The following is a 22,432-nucleotide window of genomic DNA, read 5'->3' as shown; positions in this document are numbered from 1 at the left end:
TTGTCTTCTAAATTGATAATTCGGTCTTCCATATTGTCAGTTTTGCTGTTTAGGGAGTCCAGATTTTTTTAATGTCATCCATTGTGTTTTTCATCTCCAATGTTTCTGATTGGTTCTTCTTTAAAGGTTCAATCTCTTTTGTGAATAAGCTCCTGAACTTGTTAATTTGTCTTTCTGTGTTTTCTTGTAACTTGTTGAGTTTTTTTATGATAGCTATTTTGAATTCTTTGTCATTTAGGTTATGGATTTCTGTGTCTTTGTCATTGGCTTCTGGCTACTTGTCTTCTTCCTTCTGGGCTGGAGATTTAATGTAGTTTCTCACATTGATTAATAGTGTGGATTTTTGCCTCTGCAAGAATTTATTATCTGGTCACTGCTGCCACATACCTCCACTGGGTGAAGATCAGGTGCCATGTATTCTGGGTCCAGCATGATCTGGGGATCCCCAGCTCCAGCCACTGACTGCTCTTCTCACTGTGCTATGCTCTAGCCTATGGCAGATCTGGAACACTGGGCAGCGGTGGGGTGCTCTCTTTCTCGTGTGCTTCCCTCAGCTTCTGCCTCTCTCTCCATGTGGAGCTCTGGGTAATAGCAGGACTGGAGTGCAAGGCAGGGTAAGGAGCACTTTCTTACACCTTCATGCCTCCCCAACTGATGCCTCTCTCTCTGCGTGGTACTCTGGGTGCTCAGGGTCTCCACTTATCACTGCTTCTCTCTCTGTGCAGTGCTCCCTGCAATTGTGTGTCTGAAGAGTAAGGCTGGAGCACTGGGCAGGAAGAGAGAGATGCTCCCCAGCTGAACCATGTCTAACCAGCCCCTCTCTCACTGTGCCATGCTCCCAGTGAACATGGGCCTGGAGCACCAGTCAGGAACAAAGCACCTCTGCCCAACTGTGCCCTCCTCTACCTGTGGGTCTACTCTCTCCACAGAGCTCCTGCTAAGCAGTTTCACCTTCTTCCAGAGGATCCAGCCTCACCATCACCTTCAGGAGTATGGCTGAGTGGGTCTCCCAGATGTCTCCTGTGTTGTGTGTGTGACCTCTGTTGGTGTTTGAATGTCCCTCTAGTTGTATTTTAGAAGGGAGTGTCTGGGGGAAGAGATCACTCCACCATGATACTGACGTCACTCCTCTCCACAGGAAAACTTTTAAGTGTGTTTGGAACAATCAGGGTATTTAAATTTACTTTTTTTCTTGTTGTTTTTTAAAGATTGGCACCTGAGCTAACAACTGTTGCCAATCTTTGTTTTCTGCTTGTTCTCCTGAAATCCCCCAGTACATATCTGTATATTTTACTTGTGGGTCCTTCTAGCTGTGGCATATGAGACACTGCCTCAGTGTGGCCTTACAAACAGTGCCATTTCTGCACCCAGGAGCCAAACCAGTGAAAGCCTGGGCCACCGAAGCAGAGCATGCAAACTTAACCACTTGCCCATGGGGCCCACCCCATAAATTTACTTTTCAACTCTAAGTTTTATGAAATCTAAATACAGATCAAGTATTGCCAATGAAAATTTAGTGTCTCAAGATAAACTCTAAGTAGGAAATATATGTTAGATTTTAAAGACTTAATTCAATAGACAGAATGTAAAATATCTCATTGAAATAATATATTGGATATATTGGGTTAAATATATTATTAAAATTAACTCTCCCAGTTTCTTTGTACTTTTTTATGTGGCTACTAGAAAATTTTAAATAACATGAGACTTGCACTATATTTTGATCAGATAGCACAGCTAAAGAAAATAAAAGCAGTAATATGTACAGAAAATGGAAAAACACTGTTCAAAGTAGCCAAAAAAAAAAAAAACTGGAAACAAAGTGTATACTTATGCATAGAGGACTGGCTTATAAATATACATACACATCATGGGCTGTTATTAAGCATTTGAAAAGAAGAATTTTTTGCCAGTGCACTTGACTATCCACAAAGTATTGTTATGGAAGAAAAGCAAACTGCATAGAAATGTGGTTAATCCAGTACAGATGGTCCCCAACTTAACCACAGTTCAACTTATGATTTTTTTTTTTTACTTTATGATGGTGTGAAACTGATATGCATTCAGTAGAAACCATACTTTGAATTTTAATCTTTTCCAGGGCTAGTGATACTCTATGTGGTACAACACTCTCTCGTGATGCTGGGCAGTGGCAGCTCCCAGTCAGCCCCACGATCACAAGGGTAAACCACCGATACACTTACAACCATTCTGTACCCATAAACCACTCTGTGTCTCACTTTCAGTACAGTATTCAACAAATTACATGAGATATTCAACACTTTATTATAAAATAGGCTTTCTGTTAGGTGATTTTTCCTGACTTTAGGCTAATGTAAGTGTTCTGAGTATGTTTAAGGTAGGCTGGGCTGTTATAATGTTTAGTAGGTTAGGAGCATTAAATGCAATTTTGACATATTTTCAACTAACAATGCGTTTATCTGGACATAACTGCATTGTAAGTCAAGGAAGATGTGTAGTGTGAAACAATCATCCCTATCCTCAATAGGTGGATATGTTTGTAAAATATTATCTAAACATGAAAAAAAGGGCAGGAAAAAGTACAGTGATGTTAAAAAAAATCAAGTTATTTAACCTGGGTTACCTGTGTGTGGTGAGCTAGGGCAGGAGAGAGGAGGAGGGAAGCAAGTGGAAAGAAAATTAAAGGTCTAACTCCCTCCCATCCCAAGCATGTACATTATCTCATTTATGTAGAATTGCACACACACACACACACACACACACACACTAGGGGGAAAGGAGGGATAGAGCTAGAACAATATATAATGACATGTAGGAATTTCCAAAGTGTATTGCCAAGTGTAAAGAAGTTGAAGGTGGTATGTTAAGAAGCTCATTCTAGTTTTGTAGAAACAGCAACTTCCCCATTTTCTTATATAATTTTGGAGAAAGGTGCATATGCTAATTAACAATAATAATCTCAGGGGTGTGTGGTACTAGAAAGAGAGCTGGGGTGAACAGGGTAGGAAGAAGGATGTGTGTCTGTGTATAACATCATCACTTTTTATTAAGATTGGATACTTTTTGATGAAATAGTAAAAAAAAAAAAAAAAAGGCACTGAGTTTTTCTTGAAAAAAAGAAAAAAGGAACCCAGAGAAGAGCTACAAATAGCCAAGAAACAGTAATGACAACAGACAGAATTTGAAAATTAGTTGGCCAGAAAGACACTCTAGAAAGAGCAAAGAGATTCTCTCAGAAAGAGATTCTTAGGAATAAAACAGAATAGAAAAATGCAAAGAGTTAAAAGGAGAAAAAAAAAGAGTTAGAAAAATAATAGCGATAACATAAAAAGGAGATCCAACATGTGAATAACTGGCATCCCTGACACACTGTGCCACAGGCTTTTATGAAGGCTGACACCAGAGCACTGAGAACGGAGGGAAAGACAGGTAAGTATATAATGCTAAGTGAAGGTCTAAATACTGAAAGGACACATTGAGTTTCAAGAAAAATTTTTCCAAGAAAAATTCAAATGGTGAATAATTAGAAATATCCTAGCATACTGTACTTCAGAGATTAAGAGTCCTGTAGGCATTTAGCTCCCTCCTTCACCACCACCACCAACTACCATCACACACATAAAAAGCAACTAGTCACACATGCATTTAGAAAAATTACTCTTATGCATGAACAAAAGGGAAAACATATAAATAACCTAAGGTATTCCAAAACATTTTTCACATGCTTTCTTTTGCGTGAATCACCTTTTAATCCAGTCATTACTGTTTGCATTTTCTCACAAAATGTGATCCTTATGCTTTTAAGGGCATTGATGATGAGCATTTCCTTAAAGAGCAGCCCACCATCATTTCTGAATTTTCTTCTGAGACACATTATGTCTCAGAACCCGTTAAGGTTCTTCTTTGATACCCATTAAACAAGTTTGATGCTGATGCTCTTCTGGAAGTATCAGTAAAAGGTTTTCTTCTTCAAATAGTCCTTATGTGGATTTTGACTAAAGAGTAGCACCATTTTCCAGTCTTTTCACCAGGAACATAATCAAATTCGCACATGAATAGGCTTACAGTTATGCCCTAGAACAGGTTGACTTCTCAAAGGTAGACATGGATATTATGTACCCATGTGGTACATCATATTATTTCTTCAAAATATTCGCTATAGCTCCCAATGACAGGATAAATCATCTATGGCCATTGACTCATGCTTGCTACATGACTAGCTTTGGATAATAGAATGTAGTGGAAGTGAAGGGTGTCACTTCCTAGCAGAAGTTTTAAGAGTCATCATGTGGTCCCCACCTTTATTTTCCCTCTCCCATAAGACGAACATGCCCCACATAGGGGCTGCTCCTTTAGCCTGGGTCCTGGAAATGAAGACAACATGGAATATAGCCAAAATTGGCCCCCATTAAACACATAATATGATTGAAAAATAAACGTGTAAGCCACCAGGGTTTTGAAGTATTTGTTACTGCAGCATAGTTCAGCTTAAGCTGACTGGTATAACTCAAAGCACATGGCATTGAAAACCTAACTTTGGAATGGTCTAGGCGCTCTCCTGAAGGACTCCTGATTTCTGTGGGACTTCCTCAGGGCAGGTAATGAGTGGGTGATATGTGACTGGTCCTCTTCCACCTGAGATTCCCTGTTAGGCTATTTCAGCTCAGCCAGGATGAAAGCAGAGACCTCGCATGAGATGATTTTAAAGTGGGTCACTCTGGATTACTCAGAGACTCACACTAATGAGTACGGCCGAGTCACAGCCCAGTCGTTGTGTGCCATCATTTATACCTGCGTTCTGGTTAAATGTCCTAAAATTCTAAGACTGGAAGACATTTGGGGGACTGGAGACAACACCTCACTTTGGGACACTATAGTAGTTCTCAGCAGGAAGGGGCTGAGGAGGGGAGGAAGATGCTCTAGATCTGAAGGGTGCACTCCCGTTTTTCTTCATTCCAGTTAAAGCTGACTCCATGATGGAAGTACAAATCTGTGGAGAATAGTGTTTTCTTTTCTCCCCGAAGTAGAAAGTTCAGCATCTGTACTTAGAGTTCTGTTGGAGAAGTAGCTGAACTCAGAGTTCATCAAGGATCCAAGTGCAGTTCAGTGTTGATGGCTTCAACAATTCACAGCAGTTCTTCAAAGAAGACAGGCTGTGGTACCCTCCTGGGATGACCTCCCCAGGACCCACGGCAACAGTGCTGGTAGAAAGTGGAATGAAACAGTTATCTGAGACTTAGAAGACAGAAAGTGTAGATGAGCAGAAGATGACACATTAAAAATAGCATAGGACAGCAAGCTGACTTCCCCCCCTCACATTCAGGTTAGGGTGGGTTAGGGACACAGGCCCCAGTGAAAGAGTTTTGACTCTCAAATCCTGTTTGGCTTCAGGACTCACCCTAGTTCCTCCAGAATAAACAAAGAAAGATAGAACTAATCCTTATAAAACCCTTGCATGCTAAGAAGGGCAGATGGGGTTGGGGTATTGATTTTGCAAATAGAAACTGTACAGGGAGGGGGTGGCCAGCATGGGGCACTGGCAGCGCCTCATGCACCATGGCCCATCACCATCACCATGTTGTCAGGACAGCTTGCGTTGCTTGACCCCCTTGAAAGGAAGGCAGCACCTAGTAACTAGTACTAGAGTACTACAGTACTAGTTAAGTGCATGGGCTCTGTGAGCAGAAAGACCTAGATTTTCTGGGGTCTTTCTATCTTGACTGTGCTTGCACTCATTTTGCTTGGGTCAGCGACATAGCCTCCCCAAGCCCTGATTTTATATAATGCTTAAAAAAGCAACAGTGCCTAACTTACACTGTGTCTGCAAGATATGAGAGAGTTAATTCACACCAAGTGCCTAACACAGCAGGGGCGTGTGAAATGCTTGAGTGACACTAGATGGCTACGGGTCCTAGTCTTAGCCGAGAAACGTCAAAATGAAAGGCGGTTAGAATTGTCACAGAGGTTCTCATATTTAAATAAAGTAAGTTATGAAGTTATAAAAATAAGTGGAAGAGGTCTTTAGGTCTAATTTTTAAATTAATAATGGATATAAAGAGGTTATGATCCAGAATACAATACCTGCTCAGTAGGCTCTGGCAACAGGACACCACATCGGTTGTGTTTTGAGGTAAGCCAGAGGCAAAGGTGTTCTCGAAAATGTGATGGCAGTTGATGTCTACAGGAGTGCTGGAAAGGATGCCTAGAAGTGGAACAGAGTGCCATGGATTTTATTAATTCACGAGGTCACTGAAGTCTCCTTCCATTCTTAGCTTCTCCACCACACTCCACACATTTCACTTCATGACATGCTTAACACAGCTCTGCCTCTGAGCTCTCTGCACAGCATATGCTGCACATAAGTTGCAAGAACCGCCCCCTGAGAGCTGTGGGCACAGCAGGACAGGACACAACAAATGGAAGCAGTACCTGCAATGCAGCCCATGATGAAGGAGGAGATGGTCCCTGCAATCAGAGCTCTCCCTGCCACTGCAGCGATGTCATCCCTTCTGAAATCTGCTATATTTGCTGGGAAACATGGAAGCAGATATGAGGTTAATGTTGAAGCTTATTGATTAGAATTCCAAATTCCCAACCTCTGAGAATTGTTCTGGGGCTGGAGTCTCAGATCAGCTGACTTTTCTTTTTTTAGCTTAGCTGGGAAATTCAAGATTCACGAACTTAGTGATGAGTTCCACGTCCAGAGAAGTCCTCTGATGTGGGAGGAAAAGAAGATTGTCCACACCGAAAGGCCCAGAGGCTTCCATTCTTTACAGAAGAAACAAGTCCTAATTTTCATCCAAAGGGCGCACACAGCATGTTGAGGGCACAGCAAGGAAAACGCATCACAATGGAGGATCCCAAACATCAGCAACTCATCTGTCACCATCCTCGTCTGTGCCCATGGCAGACATCACTCACTAATCACAGCATTTTCCCACTTGACTTCCATTGGACCTCAGAATCCTTCTGCAGGTGGCCATTATAAGTCTATTGGAATTGGCACGTGAATTGAAAGCCATGTGTCACCCCTGGCTGGAGAAGCACCTGTGCATTTGGGCAGACTCTTCCTGATGTTAGCTTGGGTCTACACAGGGAACTACATTGCGAGCAGGGATAACAAATAGACACCAAAGGATTTACTGCTCTTGCAGGGCCTTCTTTTCCTGACATGAATAATGTTACAGAGCAACGTGGAGATCTGAAGCAGGTTCACATCACATCTGTTGTTGAAGAATATTCTTTTTACTTACTGAGAGTCTTGATCGCTAATCCTAGGGAACTGATACTGCCAAAGCCGCAAAGAGCGTAAGTGGCGATTGTCTCAGAACGAATCTGTAAAGAAGCATAAAGACACAGATGCATACACGGTGTGACCAGCTTAGTAAATCTGACACCCTAACTGGGCTTCCTATTCTGACGACAGAATCAATACTGGCAAATAAGTGCATGGTGTCAAACACCTGTTGCTTCCTAGACTCTTTCTTTCCATTTCCCCTTGAATTTGGATGGAGAGAAAGGGGCTGTGTGGATTCAGAGACTCCACAAAGGGCTTGGAATGGGTGGTCTTGGCCTCTACAAATGCTACTTTCTGCTCAATGACAACTTTTAATATTCAGTGTGACCTGGCCACCTGCTACAATGTGCCAGGCACACGACCAGCTGCTGAAGACACAAAATTGGTCCCAGAAAATATTCACATTTATTTGACAAACGTCTTATTCAGAATGTATAAAGAACTGTTGTAACTCAATAATAAGAAGACAAGCGTCTAATAAACGAATACAGAGTGTCGACGAAAATAATCCATAACCAATCTATAAATGAAAATTTGGGTGAGTTTATTCTGAGCTAAAATGTGAGGACCATGGCCCAGGGCCTTTCTTCCCAAAGGAAGAAAGAGCACCAAAGAAGTGGGGTCTACAGAGTGGTTATACACCCCCAAAGAGGATGTTTCACATATGATTGAAATGTCCCTTTTACAATAGTTGTGAAACTGCTCTGTGGGCACAGCCATTGATGGACAAAGCAGGTAGGTCTGCTGTCTAGGTGGACACAGAAGGGTGGCAGGTCTGTTGTCTGGAGCTGGGTGGTCACAGGTGAGCACAGCAGTCAGTTCCTAGCCTCCCGAAAGATGCTTATCCCTAAGGAAATGCAAATGTGGGGGGAAGTTGCACCTTTATCTTAAGGCCATTTGTTTTTGTCATAGGAAATGTTTAAAGCAGATATACAATGCGAGCTCAACAGCCACAGTCAGGCCCTTTTGGAAAAAACGAAGTCAGGCCGAATTAGGTTTACACCAAATGGCTTCCTCGTATGCTCCAATATGTCCTATTGCTTGCCATTTCTATTTGTCAAGAGATTTCACAAAGGACATGCAAACGTCCACTAAGCATGTGAGAAGATGTTCAATAGTGTTTATCACCAGGGAAATGCAGGTTAAAACGATGAGATCCCAACACACATCCACTAAAGTGGCTGAAAACATGGACAATACTAAGTGTTGGGGAGGATGTGGAGGAATTGGAACTCTTGTACATTGTTGGTGAGAATGTAAACTGACACAGCCTGTTTGTAAGATACAAACATACGGGGCTGGCCCGGTGGCGCAGTGCTTAAGTATACACGGGTGAAGACAAAGTACCACTTGGCACACTGTGCTGTGGTAGGCGTCCTACATATAAAGTAGAGAAAGATGGGCACAAATGTGAGCCCAGGGCCAGTCTTCCTCAGCAAAAAGAGGAGGATTGGCAGCAGGTGTTAGCTCAGGGCTAATCTTCTTCTTCAAAAAAGAAAAGATACAAACATACTTGACAGCTTCTTCTCAAGTTAACACCCACTGCCTGCACGACCCAGCAGTCCCTCTCCCAGGAATTTTCCCAGGAGAAATAAAGACCTACGCCCACAAAGGCTGTACATGAATATTTACAGCAGCTTTACTCCTAAGAGTCCCACGTTGGAAACGACCCAAATGTTCTTCAACATGCGAATAGATAAAAAAATTGTGGATACCCATAAAGGAGAATACTACTCTGCAATAAAAAGGAAAAGAACTAATACATGCAACAACATGAACGCTAAGTGAGTCCACTCATGTGACATCCTAGAAGAAGCAAAAGTAATCTATTGTGAAAGAAAGATCAGTGGACACCCGGGACTGGGTGGGGGTGGGGGTGGGGGCTGTTGACGACAACCGGCCGTGAGGAAGATTTTCTAGGTGAGAAGGAAATGTTCTACATCTTGATTGTGGTTGTGGTTACACAGGTGACACATTTGTCAAAACTCACATGTCCACCAAAAATTGGGCTTTTTTCTATGTAAATTATACTTTAGTAAAAATGATATAATGTAAATGGAATGCTATTAGTAGAAAGGATTCTACAGATTTCACAGGAGTCCTTTCCATCTGGCCGTGGGGTGTGCTTGCCTTTCTTTGCTCCTCAGCTCTGAGCAGCCCATAGGAACATGAGGTGCCCCTTGGAGGTGGGAGAATGGACTGTCCTCTCACAGGGCCGTGAGAGGATGGAAGGTGAATTCGTCCAAGTGTGAACACGGCCCTCCATCTCTATTCTGAAGGCAAGAGGTGCTGCTCAGGCCAGATGGTTCTTTCTCAGGGTGAGGGACTGACTGCAGAGGCTGGGAAGAGCCAGAACACTTCACTGTTCACCGGAGGCACAGCCAATCTGGCAAAGGCACCCTCACAATTGAGGCAATAATTATTTCCCCCAAGTTCTGAAAAATCTATGATTTGGTTCAAAGAACAAACCAGGCCAATGCTTCATTCAAAATTGGTGGTGCCTTTTTTTTTAATCTTTCAGTAACTGGATTTTTAAAAAGCCCACATTCAAGAGTCAAGTGGTCAAGGTAAGTTTTTGTTGATAAGGCCCTTCTTCTTTTCATGGTTTCTGAGAACTCCTTTGTTGATGTTTTCAATCAGTGTGCATATAGCAGGCAGGAAAATAAAATATATCAAGTATTTGAGCAGTCCACTGTTTTTGGAAAAGCTCATCCTTGTCCCACTCTCTGTGTAGGGCTTTTTCTTCTATTGGCTTCAAAAAGAGGCCAGCTTATTAGGAGACCATGGGGAGGGAGAGGGTGTGAAGTGCTCGAGAGTCCTCTTTCTCCTTTCTGGGGATCTGCGGAGGGGGGCACACAGATGGGGCCACGTAGGGTTTTATAAGAAGAGGAAAAGCAGGCTGGGGTGATTCCACTTTGTCTCTGTCCATAAATGTGCAAGACTATGTGATGGAAAGAACTGCACTAGGAGATTAATAATACATCCTACAGCTCTCCTTCACATGAGCAAAGATGCCATATGTACAGGGACCGTCACTGTAGTACCACTTCAATAGAAAAAATTGATAAGAGTGATAAGAGTGTTGATCAGCAAGGGACCCGTTAAAAATAAATTATGGTGTGCTTGTACCTAGAATACTGTGTCACACGCATCGGTATAGAAAGGCATTTGAGATACGTTATTAAGTGCAAGAAGCAAGGCTAAGGACAGGGAACACAATATGGCACAGGGAGAGGAGCTAGTGCCAGAGAAATAGGGAGGGCGACTCACTTTTCCCTCTACACCTTTTTGTACCTTTTGACTCCTGTGCCATGAAATGTGTTACGTGTTTTTGTTTACAAAATCAAACAAATTGCAAAACATGCAAAGTATTATCTTTAAGAAAGAGAAAATGGAGTAATAAAGTGCAACATACACATTCTAACCTCTTACTTTAGATGGAGGTCAGCATTGGGCACAATTCAATGATAACATGGGATTTTTGTCTCATGGACCCAGATCTTACACTTCGGTCACATGGTGCCTTTTCCAGGAGACTAGGGGGACACCCCCACCAATTGTTGGTTGGTAAACACAAACTTCACGGACTCATCCCCATTTTGTTGATCTTGCCCCTGGTCGGGCCCACCCCCAACCTGAATCAGCTCTACTGGCCTGTCTCTATTCTCCTACTAACCTGCTCACAAACCTGCTCAGCACTGCCAGGCCTGTGAGCTTGCTTTGCTCATTAACAAAACTACTTTCTCCTGGCAACTGGCAGTTGGGGAATGAAAAGCATTTCACTTAATTGAGCCTACTGTATACTTTTGGCAGGGAAGCAAGTTGCTTTGTGGTGGCATCCAGACAATAGGGACATTTAGCCAAGTGCCGAGGCGTGGTGAGCTGTAGAATGAACAATTGAGAAACAGGATACCTACAGAGCCACTGTGCACATCAGATGTGCGGGGCAAATGCCCTGATTAGAACACACAAGTCAACACTCTCCTGGGGTGTGCTGTTATTTAGTGTAACACATGGGAGTAAATGTGCATGTTTGGTCTTTGGGAGGCTGGAGAGTGGGGGCTGTTCAGAGGTGGGCCATCTCAGAAGCTTGGGCAGCATGCTTTCCCTCCCCTTTCCTTTTAAAGCCCAATATGTGCCTAGGACATTAAGTCCACATGGATTGTTTCCAGGAGTAATGGTGGTGGTCAGAAATGTTCACCATTTCCCTGGGAGTTTCCATGTGTGACAATTCTGTTTGTTAGGAAAATAGAAGTTGGAGACTCAGCTGCAAATATGGCCCAAGAAAGAGCCTCGCCTGAGTTCCCTTATCCCATCCAAGGCCAAGGGGACATGGGCATCTCCTTGCAGGCTATTGACCTGAAGTCCTGACATAGTTTTAGGGCGCTTGTCTCAAAGTTTCAGACCACAGACCCTGTGCTGCTTCTCTTCCCTCATCCACGTGGAGAGCAGCGATTGTGTCTCACGACTTCCTTAGGATGTCCAGGCTCTAGGTTCCATTTAGGCAGTTTCTCAGAGTCCATAGAATTCCTTAAGCTGAAAGGAAGAGAGCTTCCTGATCATTGGACTCTGAGCCCCACGAGGGCAGAGGCCTCATCACTTTCAACGCTGTGGCCTCAGTTCCTAGGTGCATTGCACACAGAAGGCATTCGATAATTGTTGATGGATTGATTCCAGTCTCAGCTCATATGACTCTGGGTTTGATCCATGGTGCTCAACAGTAAGTGATCTCAATGGTAGTGACTAGTTGTGTTTCTACACACACACAGACACACAATGATTAATTCAACATAACTGAAAATTATCAGCTGCCATTTTCATTATGAGCTCCATGTGCTCTGGAATTTGTTCTCTTTTTCAATATACCCCAGGTCCCTGGCCTGACACACAGAGGCACCAGTAACTATTTGTTGAGTGTATATATGTGATAAAGACGTGCACTGAAAAATGAAAATATTTACTCACTGACATATATTGCTGCACACCATCCACAAATTTGGGTCCAGCCTCTTTCCTTAAATCCACCAATTTTGAGAGGCGTTCATAGGCCACAAATTCAGTGAAGAATGTCTTATAACCTATGAGTTTGGCAACCATAAAGCTGTCTTGCCAGTCCACTCCCATCATGAAGGAAAACGGCATGAAGATGTAGGAACATATTAGCTACAAAAACAAAAAATAGATACTTTATTAGAGTTGTGATTTTCTCCCATTCTTCTGCCTCACCCTCGTGACGAGATTGTTCCCTCCTCGTCTGTGTGTCCTGCAGGCATAGAAATCCTTTCACATGCCCTTGTCCATCTTCGTCCAACAGGAGTCAAGGTTGGGATTCGTCACATGAAGTGACCTGGATCCTTGGGATGGAGAGAACGACTGTATGTTGGGGGAAGGAGTCTGACAGGAGTCAGAGAAGCAGTGGTGGGAAGATAGGGGATACATGAAAGGTTTGTGCTGGTATAAGAAAGAGTGCACTAGAGGCAGTTAGGGAAGGTGATTCACAAACCTATGTTATTTTATGTCTTTTTAAATTTATTTTTGGTGAGGAAGATTGGCCCTGAACTCACATCTGTTGCTAATCTTCCTTTCTTTGCTTGAGGAAGATTGTCATTGCACTAACATCTGTGTCAGTTGTCCTCTATTTTATATGTGGGATGCTGCCACAGCAGGGCCCCTTGAGCAGTGAGTAGTCCATGACTGGGATCCAAACCACGAAACCCCGAGCCACAGAAGTGGATTGTGCAAACTTAACCACTAAGCCACTGGGCCCACCCCAACCTATTTTATTTTTAAACCAAGATAGGCAGAAACAAAATGGAGGAGAAACATGATAGAATATACCTCGAAACTCAGCTGTGGGTAGTCAAGCATGTTTCCAAACCAGGACAGGGCTGCGTTCACAAAAGACAACAGGGCCAGGAAGGCTATCATATTCACAGCGATGTGTGCCACCAGGGAGATGGATGCAGATGCTCCCTGTGATATGGCTTCTAGGAGATTCCTCGAATCACTTTATCAAAAGATAGCAATGGCAGAATTACCAAGGAGTTGTCAGCAGATGGACATCACAGGTGTAGATACGGGGAAATCAGAGCTCATTCGGATGAAAAGACAAACTCTCAGGACCATGCCTTGGCCAAAATCCTCACCTGGATTCCATGAAATCATGAAATCATGACAGGATTTATAATTACTGAGTGTAGGTGATGGGCATATGGGTGTCTAACTGTTATACTACTCTTTTAATTTGGGGACATTTATAACTAAAAAGTTGGGAAAAGATAAAAGATTATAGGCTTTAAAAATTATATCTATTTAAAAGTAACTACCAGAGAATATTTATAAAATATTCATGGAATAAGCACTAATAATTCAAGGAAGGTCTGAACATCCATCACCTAAGAAATGGAAGGTCACCCTCACCCTTGAGTCCCCTCCCCACTAGTTCCCTTCCTTAATCTCATCCTCTTCAATCTCATAGGTACCTGGCTCCCTAGAAGTTTCTTATCATTCCCTTTCTTGTCAATTTCCCTATATGTCTGCATCCCTAAATAATACATTGTGTAGGTTCACACATTTGCTAACTTTATAAGTGGAATCATACAGATTCCATATATATATTCTTTGACAACTTGCTTTTTCATTCATGATTATGACTTTACCCACATACAAACAAGAGGTGAATCTCAGAAACATGTTGGTTGATGGCTTCTGTTATTAAGTGAAATGCTTTTGAACATCCTAAATCCCTGGTTTTTTCCACCCCTTTTTCTTTCTTTTGCACATGGCAAAAGAAAACGAACCAAAGAGGGGTTAAGGATACCTATATCACAGCTTCTTTCCCTATCATGTAAGAAACTTCCTGAAATGGTCTCTCTGTGGCTTTGCAAGAGTCCTAAATCAAGTCTAAATGAACACTACATTATATTTAAAATAAAATATCTACACTGAAGTCAAGGAAATGCAATGACATTCAGTTACTTAGGTTTTCAGCCAAAGCAATCTTGAGAAAGAAGAAGAAAGCTGGAGGTATCACACTCCCTGATTTCAAACTATAATACAAATCTATAGTAATCAAAACAGTATGGTACTGGCACAAAAACAGACATAGAGAGCAATAGAATAGAAGAGAGAGCCCAGAAATGAACTCATGCTTACATGGTCAATTAATCTATGACAAAGGAGGCAAGAATATACGATGGGGAAAAGACAATCTCTTCAACAAACGGTGTTGAGAAAACTACATAGCTCCATGCAAAAGAGTGAAACGAGGCAACTTTCTTGCACCACATACAAAAGTAAATTCAAAATGGATTAAAGACTTCAATGTAACACCTGAAACTATAAAACTCCTCAAGTAAAACACCGTCAGTCAGCTCTTAGACATTGGTCTTGGCAATATTTTTATGGATCTGTCTCCTCAGGCAAAGGCAACAAAAACGAAAGTAAACAAATGGCCTTACAGCACACTAAAAAGCTTTTGCATAACCAAGGAAGCCATCAACAAAACCAAAAGGCAACCTACTGAATGGGAGAAGATATTTGCAAAGGACATATCTGATTTGGGATCAATCTCTGAAATATATAAAGAACTCATACAACTCAATAGGATACAAACAAAAAATCCAATTAAAAATTGGACAGAGGACCTCAAGAGACATTTTTCCAAAGAAGACAGACAGATGGCCAACAGGCAGGTGAAAATACGCTCAATGTCAAAAATCAACAGGGAAATGCAAATCAAAACTACAATGAGTTATCACCTCACACCTGTCAGAATGGCGATTATCAAATAGATAAGAAATAAGTGTAGGTGAAGATGAAACTCTCCTACACTGTTGTTAGAATGCAAATTGGCGCAGCCACTATGGAAAACAGTATGGAGATTTCTGAAAAAATTAAAAATAGAACTACCATACAATCTAGCAATTCTACTTCTGGGCATATATTCAAAGAAAATGAAAACACTAATTCAAAAAGGTATATGCACCCCAATGTTCACTGTAGCATCATTTACAATAGCCAAGATATGGAAGCAACCTAAGTGCCCATAGATAGATGAGTAGATAAAGATGTGGTATATAGACACAATAGAATATTATTCTGCTATAAAAAAATGAAATCTTGCCAATTGTGACAACATGGATGGACCTAGAGGGTATTATGATAAGTGAAATGAGTCAGACAGAGAAAGACAAACACTATATTTTCATTTATATGTGGAATCTAAAAAACAAATGAATAAACATAAAATTCGTGGAGAACAAAATGATATTCACCAGAAGGCAGAAGGGCTGAGTGAAACAGGTGAAGGGGATTAAGAGGTATAACCTTCTAATTATAAAATAAATAAGCCATGGGGATGTAATATACAGCATAAGGAATATACTCAATAACACGGTCCTGACTTTGTATGGTGACAGATGGTTACCAGACTTGCCATGGTTATCATTTCTTTATATATATAAATATGGAATCACTATATTTGTACACCTGAAACTTATATTGTATACCAACTATACTTCAATGAACAAACAAAGGGGTTCAAAGGTTGAACAAAATTCTTTGGAGTGAAGTCTAATAGTCACTGGGAAATTAAATTCACTTTAATACCATAATTCAGTCTGCTCTGTCAATTTTTTGCTGTAATTTGAATTCAGACCCTCTCTCTGCCCCAGCTTGTATAGTCATTAACGAAGTGAAGGTGTCACTTACCCTATTTCCATTTTCATGGCATCCTTGACAGTTGTTTTAGGTGTTTCTGTCTCAGGCCAAAAGAGTTTAGCCACAGCCAATGACACGGGTGCTGACATAACTGAAGCAGTTAACAAGTGAGTGGGTGAAATCTGTGATTTTAGGAGAAAGAAGGCAACTTAGGTTTAGCTTTTCTGTTGTGTTCAGGAAGAATGGCCCAAAAGCCTCACTAGGGAAGAGAAGGGCAGGAACTGTGTCTATGCCAGAAAACAGTGTTTCTTTGGAGGCTTGGAGGAGCTCAGGGAGCCAAGGTGGCATCACCGTGACAGTCAGAGGGAAGAATTTGTGTGAATTGACCACGTCCTTGGGGAGAAGCACAAAACCAAAATACAATCATTTCCAAAGAGAATTAGTCCCGTGCTATAGGAGCTTTCACAGATCCCTGCACCTCTGTTGTCCCTTGGAATGTTCAAACAGTCCCTAGAGCCCATATTTCATTACATCTCGATTTAGATGGGGATGTCTGGGGCTGGGGGCATGGATACAACCCTCTCTGTCTTCCCTGTGGTCTTCTGAAAGTTTGTGCCTTTACGTAACACTCATTTACGCAGAATTCCTGTGATCGGTAAGCCATCTCTGCTCTGCTCACTGCAGGTCTACTTAAACTCTTTCCCTTCCCCTCCTCACACCCTTCTTGTTCCTGGATTCTCTTCCCTATCTTTTCAGAATTCCAGAATCAGCACTCCCCCCCCCCCCCCGACTCCCATTCCACCCAGCACATTTCTGCAGGCGGTGTTCCCACAGTGGTGGCAGAGTGGATCCTCCGGGCATCCAGTGACAGTGCTATTCCTCAGGTCTCCTTCATCCTTTTCCTTCTTCCCTCTTCCTGCTCATCAGCCTCCGAGGCCCAGATGAAGTCCTGGAGTGAAACTCGTGTATCTTGTAAGAATGCCCAGTCGCCTGGGTCACAGGGCTGCTGTTGATCCCATTTGTCTCATGGGGGTTGCATCTATGTGTGGCTTCTCGGCTCTGTGCTTGGGGCACATGCACCAGTTATCATAAGGCTCTCCATCCCTATGCTATTGACCACCAGCTCTCAACGATCTGTACATTGGAATCTGAGGAGCTTTAAAAAAATACTGATGCCTGGGTCTCACCCCAAGAGATTCTGGTTTAATTACTCTGGGGGATGGGCCTGGGTAGTCAGGCTTTTAAAGGCTCCCAGGTGATTCTAATGTGCAGTAAGGTTTGAGAACCACTGCTCTAGGTCAGGGTCAGAAAACTTTCTCTGTAAAGGGCCAGAGAGTAAATATTTTTGGCTTTTTGGGGCCACAACTTCTCAACTCTCTAGCATGAAAGCTGCCATAGAGAAACAAATAGGAGTAGCTGGTTTCAAGTATAAATTCAGTTACAAGAGAAGAGGAGTGATCTAGAATTGGCCCATGGGTCATTCTTTGCTGACCTCTGGTTTAGATTGCCTTTACTAGTGTAATGGGGTTTTTTTCTTTGCATATTTATATTTTCAGCCAAAGTAGCCTCATAATATGATGTATTCTGCTGTGATTGGATAGGATTCACATTTAGGTGGCAGGGATATAAAAGTGAAGCCCCAAAGCTCCTTTGGGGACTCCATTCAAATGCCAAAGGAACTGTGAGCAGCCATCCAGCAAAAACGACTATCTTTTGGCCTCCTTATCCAGCAGCAATGGTAAAGAAAAAAAGAAATAACAATAGCAAAGAAAGAAGAGGTTGTATTTTCCATAAATTAATCCTCAAATATTCTTACCCCAAAAGAAATGTATGGGCCTAAGACATTCCCAGCGATGGTAGCAAACCCAGTGGTCATGATTGCATGGAGTTCAGACCTGGTGGCATCTTTTATATACCCTTCGACCAGCAGTGGAGCCTCTGTCTGGAAACAAAGAGCAAGCAGATTAAGTGCTACCTTTTAAGTCTTAGGAGGGTATGCCAATCTACTCAAAATTCCATCCTCTAAAACAGTATTGCTAAGAGAAGACCTCAGACCAGCTCCATCAGCATTACCTGGGAACTCCTTAGACATGCAAATTCTCAGACTTATTGGATCAGAAACTCTGGGAGTGGGGCCAGCAATCCTGTCTTAACAGCCTTGCAGGTGGTTCTGATGCATGCTTGAATTTGAAAGCCTAAACCCTAGCTGTCTGTGTCATTTGAACTCTAGGTCAGTGTGCATACTGAATGGTTCATAAAGTTTGCAGAGTGTGCAAGGCCCATTCACACAAGGCCCCCGCTTAGCCTGGGACTGGACTCTGCTGGCTGGGGACACTTTTCTAAGGTTGGAAGACCATTGGTCAAGTAACTCTGCCCAGTGGCCTGGCCTTGAGAACTAGCAATTCTGAAGCCTCTGTGACTTCCCATCTTCCAGCTTCATCTCGACAGACCTTAAACCTCTTTGTTGGCATCACAGGGAAATAGAGACACAAGCAGAAAAAACAAACAAGGACAGGTGCCCAGAGGCTTTTCCCTAATTGAGAATCAGAGACCCCCTTCTTGCCCTTGGCTGGAAAGGAATCAGGTAGCGTGTAGTTGTAAAGGCTTGAGTCCCCTCAAGGAGGGCAGGCGGCCTGCAGCCTGGGGCTCTTCATAAATAATAGGTGAACTTTAGCATATTAGGTATCAAATTGAGCATGTGTGCAATTTTACAATTTTCCCCTATTATTTCTAATTGTTCTACAAGAGTGAATGTGTTGAGCGTCTATTTATGGACTGAATAGAAATTTAGTACTTGAGCCCTCTTACTCCACAGGTAGGAGGAATCAACTCAAGATGGTGCCCTAATTAGTCCAGAGAGATCTCATGACTGCAATTATAATAATTTGAACTCCTAGGGAAGGAAGCATGGGTCCTGCTCTGAAGCCCTTGCTCCAGGTTAGCAAGCTGGGCTGGCCAAGAAGTCTCAGCTGCCTGGAGCAGTCGTAGGCCTGGGATCCAGGGCCATGTGTTTTTCTGGGGGACTATTTTTGCTTCAAATCCAACTTCCTTGGGCAGGCATGCTAGCGACCACTCACACCTGGTTTCCTTGGTATGTGACTACATTCTGCCTGAAGCTCCAAGTGAGGAGTGATGAGGATGATTATTACTATTTCTCACTCATCCACCCCTTAAGAATGCCGCTGTTTTGAGAGACATCCCTTTTGCATCATATTTCTTTGCTTAAATGGACTTCAGGCAAAAGAGCATTTAACCATGGGATGGATCAGGGAGTGAAATGCTTTTGCTCGTCAGCATTGTTCCGCATGCTCAGCAAAGACAGACTGTTGGCCAGTTCAGACAAGTTGAGAATGAACTGAGATATCTATACAGCTGCACGGTTGTAGGTGGGAGCCTTTCCTGGTCTCTTTCATCGCCCCAGCCTTACACTACAGCATGTGAGGCTGCCTGCTACGGGTTTGCAGGCTCAAGATAGTGGTGAGCTCCACGTGAGTGAATGAGCTGCTCACCTCGGAAGGGTGGGCCAGAGGCCTCAACAATTCTATAAACTCAGAAAAGATTGGTTGAGAATCTCTGCATGAGAAGTCCGATGCTTTCACAAAATGCCTCAATCTTTTGTCCTCTCCATCAAATTTCCAGAACCCCAATGCTGTGTTCATGCACTGAGAACTTTGGAAGGGATCTCTCTCTCTTCCTCTTTTTCTCTCTCTCTGGAATCTGGCCTTTCTCAATACTGAGAGGTCCTTATTTTGAGACTTTTCCCTCTACACTAACGGAAATAAAACCATCATATTTTTTTATTCCAGTTTCTGGAAAGAATGTCCATTTCAGTAAGTGTTTTGTGTTTTTTTGTTTTTCAATATTACAACTTACATATCCGATGAATATATTGCCAGCAGCAACTACAGATTCAATAGGAGATGATCCCACAGTAACCAGCATAAGCCATCCAATCTAAAAGGGGACAAGGGACAAAGTCAGTGAAGAGCTATTTATATATACAAAACTTCAGAGTAGGGATAAAATCTTTGGAGGAAAATGCTGAGGCCTTCAACAACTGTGGGCAGGACAGCAATGGTGCTAACTGTGAGGACATCTTACCTAGTCCTTAGAGCAGGCCAATCACACCCTCCTATTGGAGGGGTAAGTCTGAGTCATTGCACATACTTTCAACATTATATGAATGAATTTCTCCTGAAACGTTGTGAACTAGTTGTAAGTTATAATAATTGCTGACATTAATGGCAGGTTTACTGCATTCCAGGCAGTTTTGAGCCTTTGATCTGAGCAATGCTTTAATCCACACAATAACCCATTGAGGGAGGTCCTATAATTATGCCCATTTGATAGAAGTGGAAACTGAGGCACAGAACAGTTTAGCTTTTTTGTCCAAAACCACCCAGCTAATAAGTAGTGGGGTGTAGTTGACATTTGGTTTTTTTCTACTTAACGCTCAATCGAATGTGGTTTATGATCCCACTTTTGTAGTGGCCCTTCCAACCAGAGACTGTCGTGCGCACTTCAGGATGGGGACTTCCTGTGGCATTCCCTCTCCTTAGACATGAGCACCGTAGTTCTGAATGTTTAAATAGACAATTGGAAAATTGCGGACCCTGGTGCTCTTGCTATAATTCTGAATTCTGCTGGTATTCTGGTTCTCTTTCTCTCTCCATTTTATTCATTGACAGGGATCAAAGGAGGGCTGGGCTGTGCCCAAACCCTGTGTGCACGGCCTTGCTCTCGTGTGTGTTCAAACAAGCTTACACGTTTAATAGATTTCTGGTCTAACGTGTGACTGTAGGACTGACAGTTATTGGGCCAGCAGGAAGGAGATTAACTTTTTAGACTTTAAAAAAAAAAATTGTGTGCCTCTAAAACTCCCTGAGGAGCAAAAAGCAACTTCTCCTTCCTGCTCTGATTCCCAGCAGCTTGCAGACCAGATTGCCCCCTTTAGGAACCTCCTGTGGACAAGCAGTGACTGCATAAGGCACAGGGTGGTCCAAAGATGGAGGACAGTGCTGTTTTCCCCAGCAGGTGTGGGACTTGTGGGAGTCAATTCTGTGGCTAAAGAAGTAATTGCTAAGGTGTCATGAAGATACCAGTGGGTTGCAAGTCAGCCCAGTCAGAAGTCCCTGAGATAGACTTCCCTCTAGGGACGCATCTAGGATGTTTGGGTTTGAATCCAATAACTTGGGGGAGCAGGGTGAGTCTTGGTATTAAGATAAGGCACTTTGGAAAACCCTGAACAAAATGTATTTAGGACTTTGTCCCTGAAATAATCGGCTCTACATCTATCACCCATCCCTCTGGTCCCGTACCTTTCTAATGATCCACTGCATCAGTCCTAGGTAGTAGAGCATGTACATGACGGCCGTGAAGAAAACGAGCATTGGCAGGTACTGGAGGGGGAGATGGAAGCAATCATGGGCTAACGTTGGCCTCAGGAGAATTAGTAGGTTTCAGATCAGTCTCCTTTTTTCTACCTCCTTTTTCCTCTCTGAAACATCATAAAAATACTGGAAACACCTCTCGAACTAAACAACACTTTTATCAGGCAGCTGCCCCACCTACAGTCTCTTATTCTAACTTGCTTGGATAAGCTCGAGTATATTTAATCGGAAACTTCACATTATTTTTCCCCTCTGCTATAATGATCTTTTATTCCTTTAGTGTCTCAGAGAAGGAATGAAGGTTTGGGAGAATTTGTAATAATTAGGTTCAACACACTGAAGGCCACTGGCAGATGTTCTTGTTCTGATATTAAACAGTCATGAGCTTCGCCACTTATTAGCAGAGTAACCTGGGTCAAGATTAAGTGTGAGCAACCTCAGATCCTTATTCAAAGTGGCTGCACAGATCAGACAGAGCATAGTAGGTCCTCACACACAGTGCCTCCTATAGAGGAAGCATCCACTCTTTGAGCTTTTAGAATCACAATTATTTTACTTATAAACATTTGATCACTAAGAAACGGTTAAACTTTGGAAACCAGCTTACTTCTGTGTTCACAAAGGTTGTCCTTTCCTAGATCCTATTTTCCTGATGTTCTTTGGGTGCCTTCAGTACAGCCTGTGTGTCTACAGGGAGCCGTGTCTCCCCTGCAGAGACCACACAGAGCTGCAGTCTCAGTCCCTCCCCACCCCTACCCCTCCACACCCCTTCCCCTCTGCTCCCCAGCTAAATGGCCAGGGACAAGCTGCCACCAGAGGCTCGGAATGACTGAGGATGATTTGTACAGGATCCAATTTAGGAAACTCTATTAATACTATATGTTAAAAGACACTCTGCGCCGTCATTCAGAGCTCATGCACTTATGTGCTTTTGTTGGCTTTAATGGGTGGGCAGAGCCTTGCTGAAAGCATCAGGGAATTGAAAGGGCTCATCTCTCAAATGTGCTCACAGGGATTCTGTGCTGGTAGAGAGGATGGAGGCTACAGCCCTGGGGGGAGTGGGCGGAAGTCTGAGACACTGGAGCAGTCTGGGCAGCAAGTC

At 42.8% G+C, this 22,432-nt stretch overlaps 1 protein-coding gene across 3 annotated transcripts in view; it reads right to left on the bottom strand.

Annotated features, from left to right (window-relative positions):
• Positions 1–2,267: 2,267 nt before the first annotated feature.
• The window catches only part of LOC124241271 (solute carrier family 28 member 3-like), a 39,951-nt gene continuing 19,786 nt past the window's right edge, over positions 2,268–22,432 (bottom strand). For all 3 annotated transcript variants that reach the window (XM_046664917.1, XM_046664916.1, XM_046664918.1), the window contains 10 exons: positions 21,259–21,339; positions 19,814–19,894; positions 17,757–17,882; positions 15,992–16,122; positions 13,118–13,286; positions 12,245–12,442; positions 7,236–7,317; positions 6,412–6,510; positions 6,064–6,184; positions 2,268–5,183 (listed from right to left, as the gene is read on the bottom strand). In XM_046664917.1, the coding sequence (XP_046520873.1) occupies positions 5,057–5,183; positions 6,064–6,184; positions 6,412–6,510; positions 7,236–7,317; positions 12,245–12,442; positions 13,118–13,286; positions 15,992–16,122; positions 17,757–17,882; positions 19,814–19,894; positions 21,259–21,339 (1,215 nt within the window). In that variant the 3' untranslated portion in view covers positions 2,268–5,056. The remainder of the gene's footprint in view (positions 5,184–6,063; positions 6,185–6,411; positions 6,511–7,235; positions 7,318–12,244; positions 12,443–13,117; positions 13,287–15,991; positions 16,123–17,756; positions 17,883–19,813; positions 19,895–21,258; positions 21,340–22,432) is intronic.

This window comes from Equus quagga, chromosome 6 (assembly GCF_021613505.1).
Source record: "Equus quagga isolate Etosha38 chromosome 6, UCLA_HA_Equagga_1.0, whole genome shotgun sequence".
Classification (NCBI taxonomy): Eukaryota; Metazoa; Chordata; class Mammalia; order Perissodactyla; family Equidae; genus Equus; species Equus quagga.
This window is presented reverse-complemented; position numbering and strand designations above follow the sequence as displayed.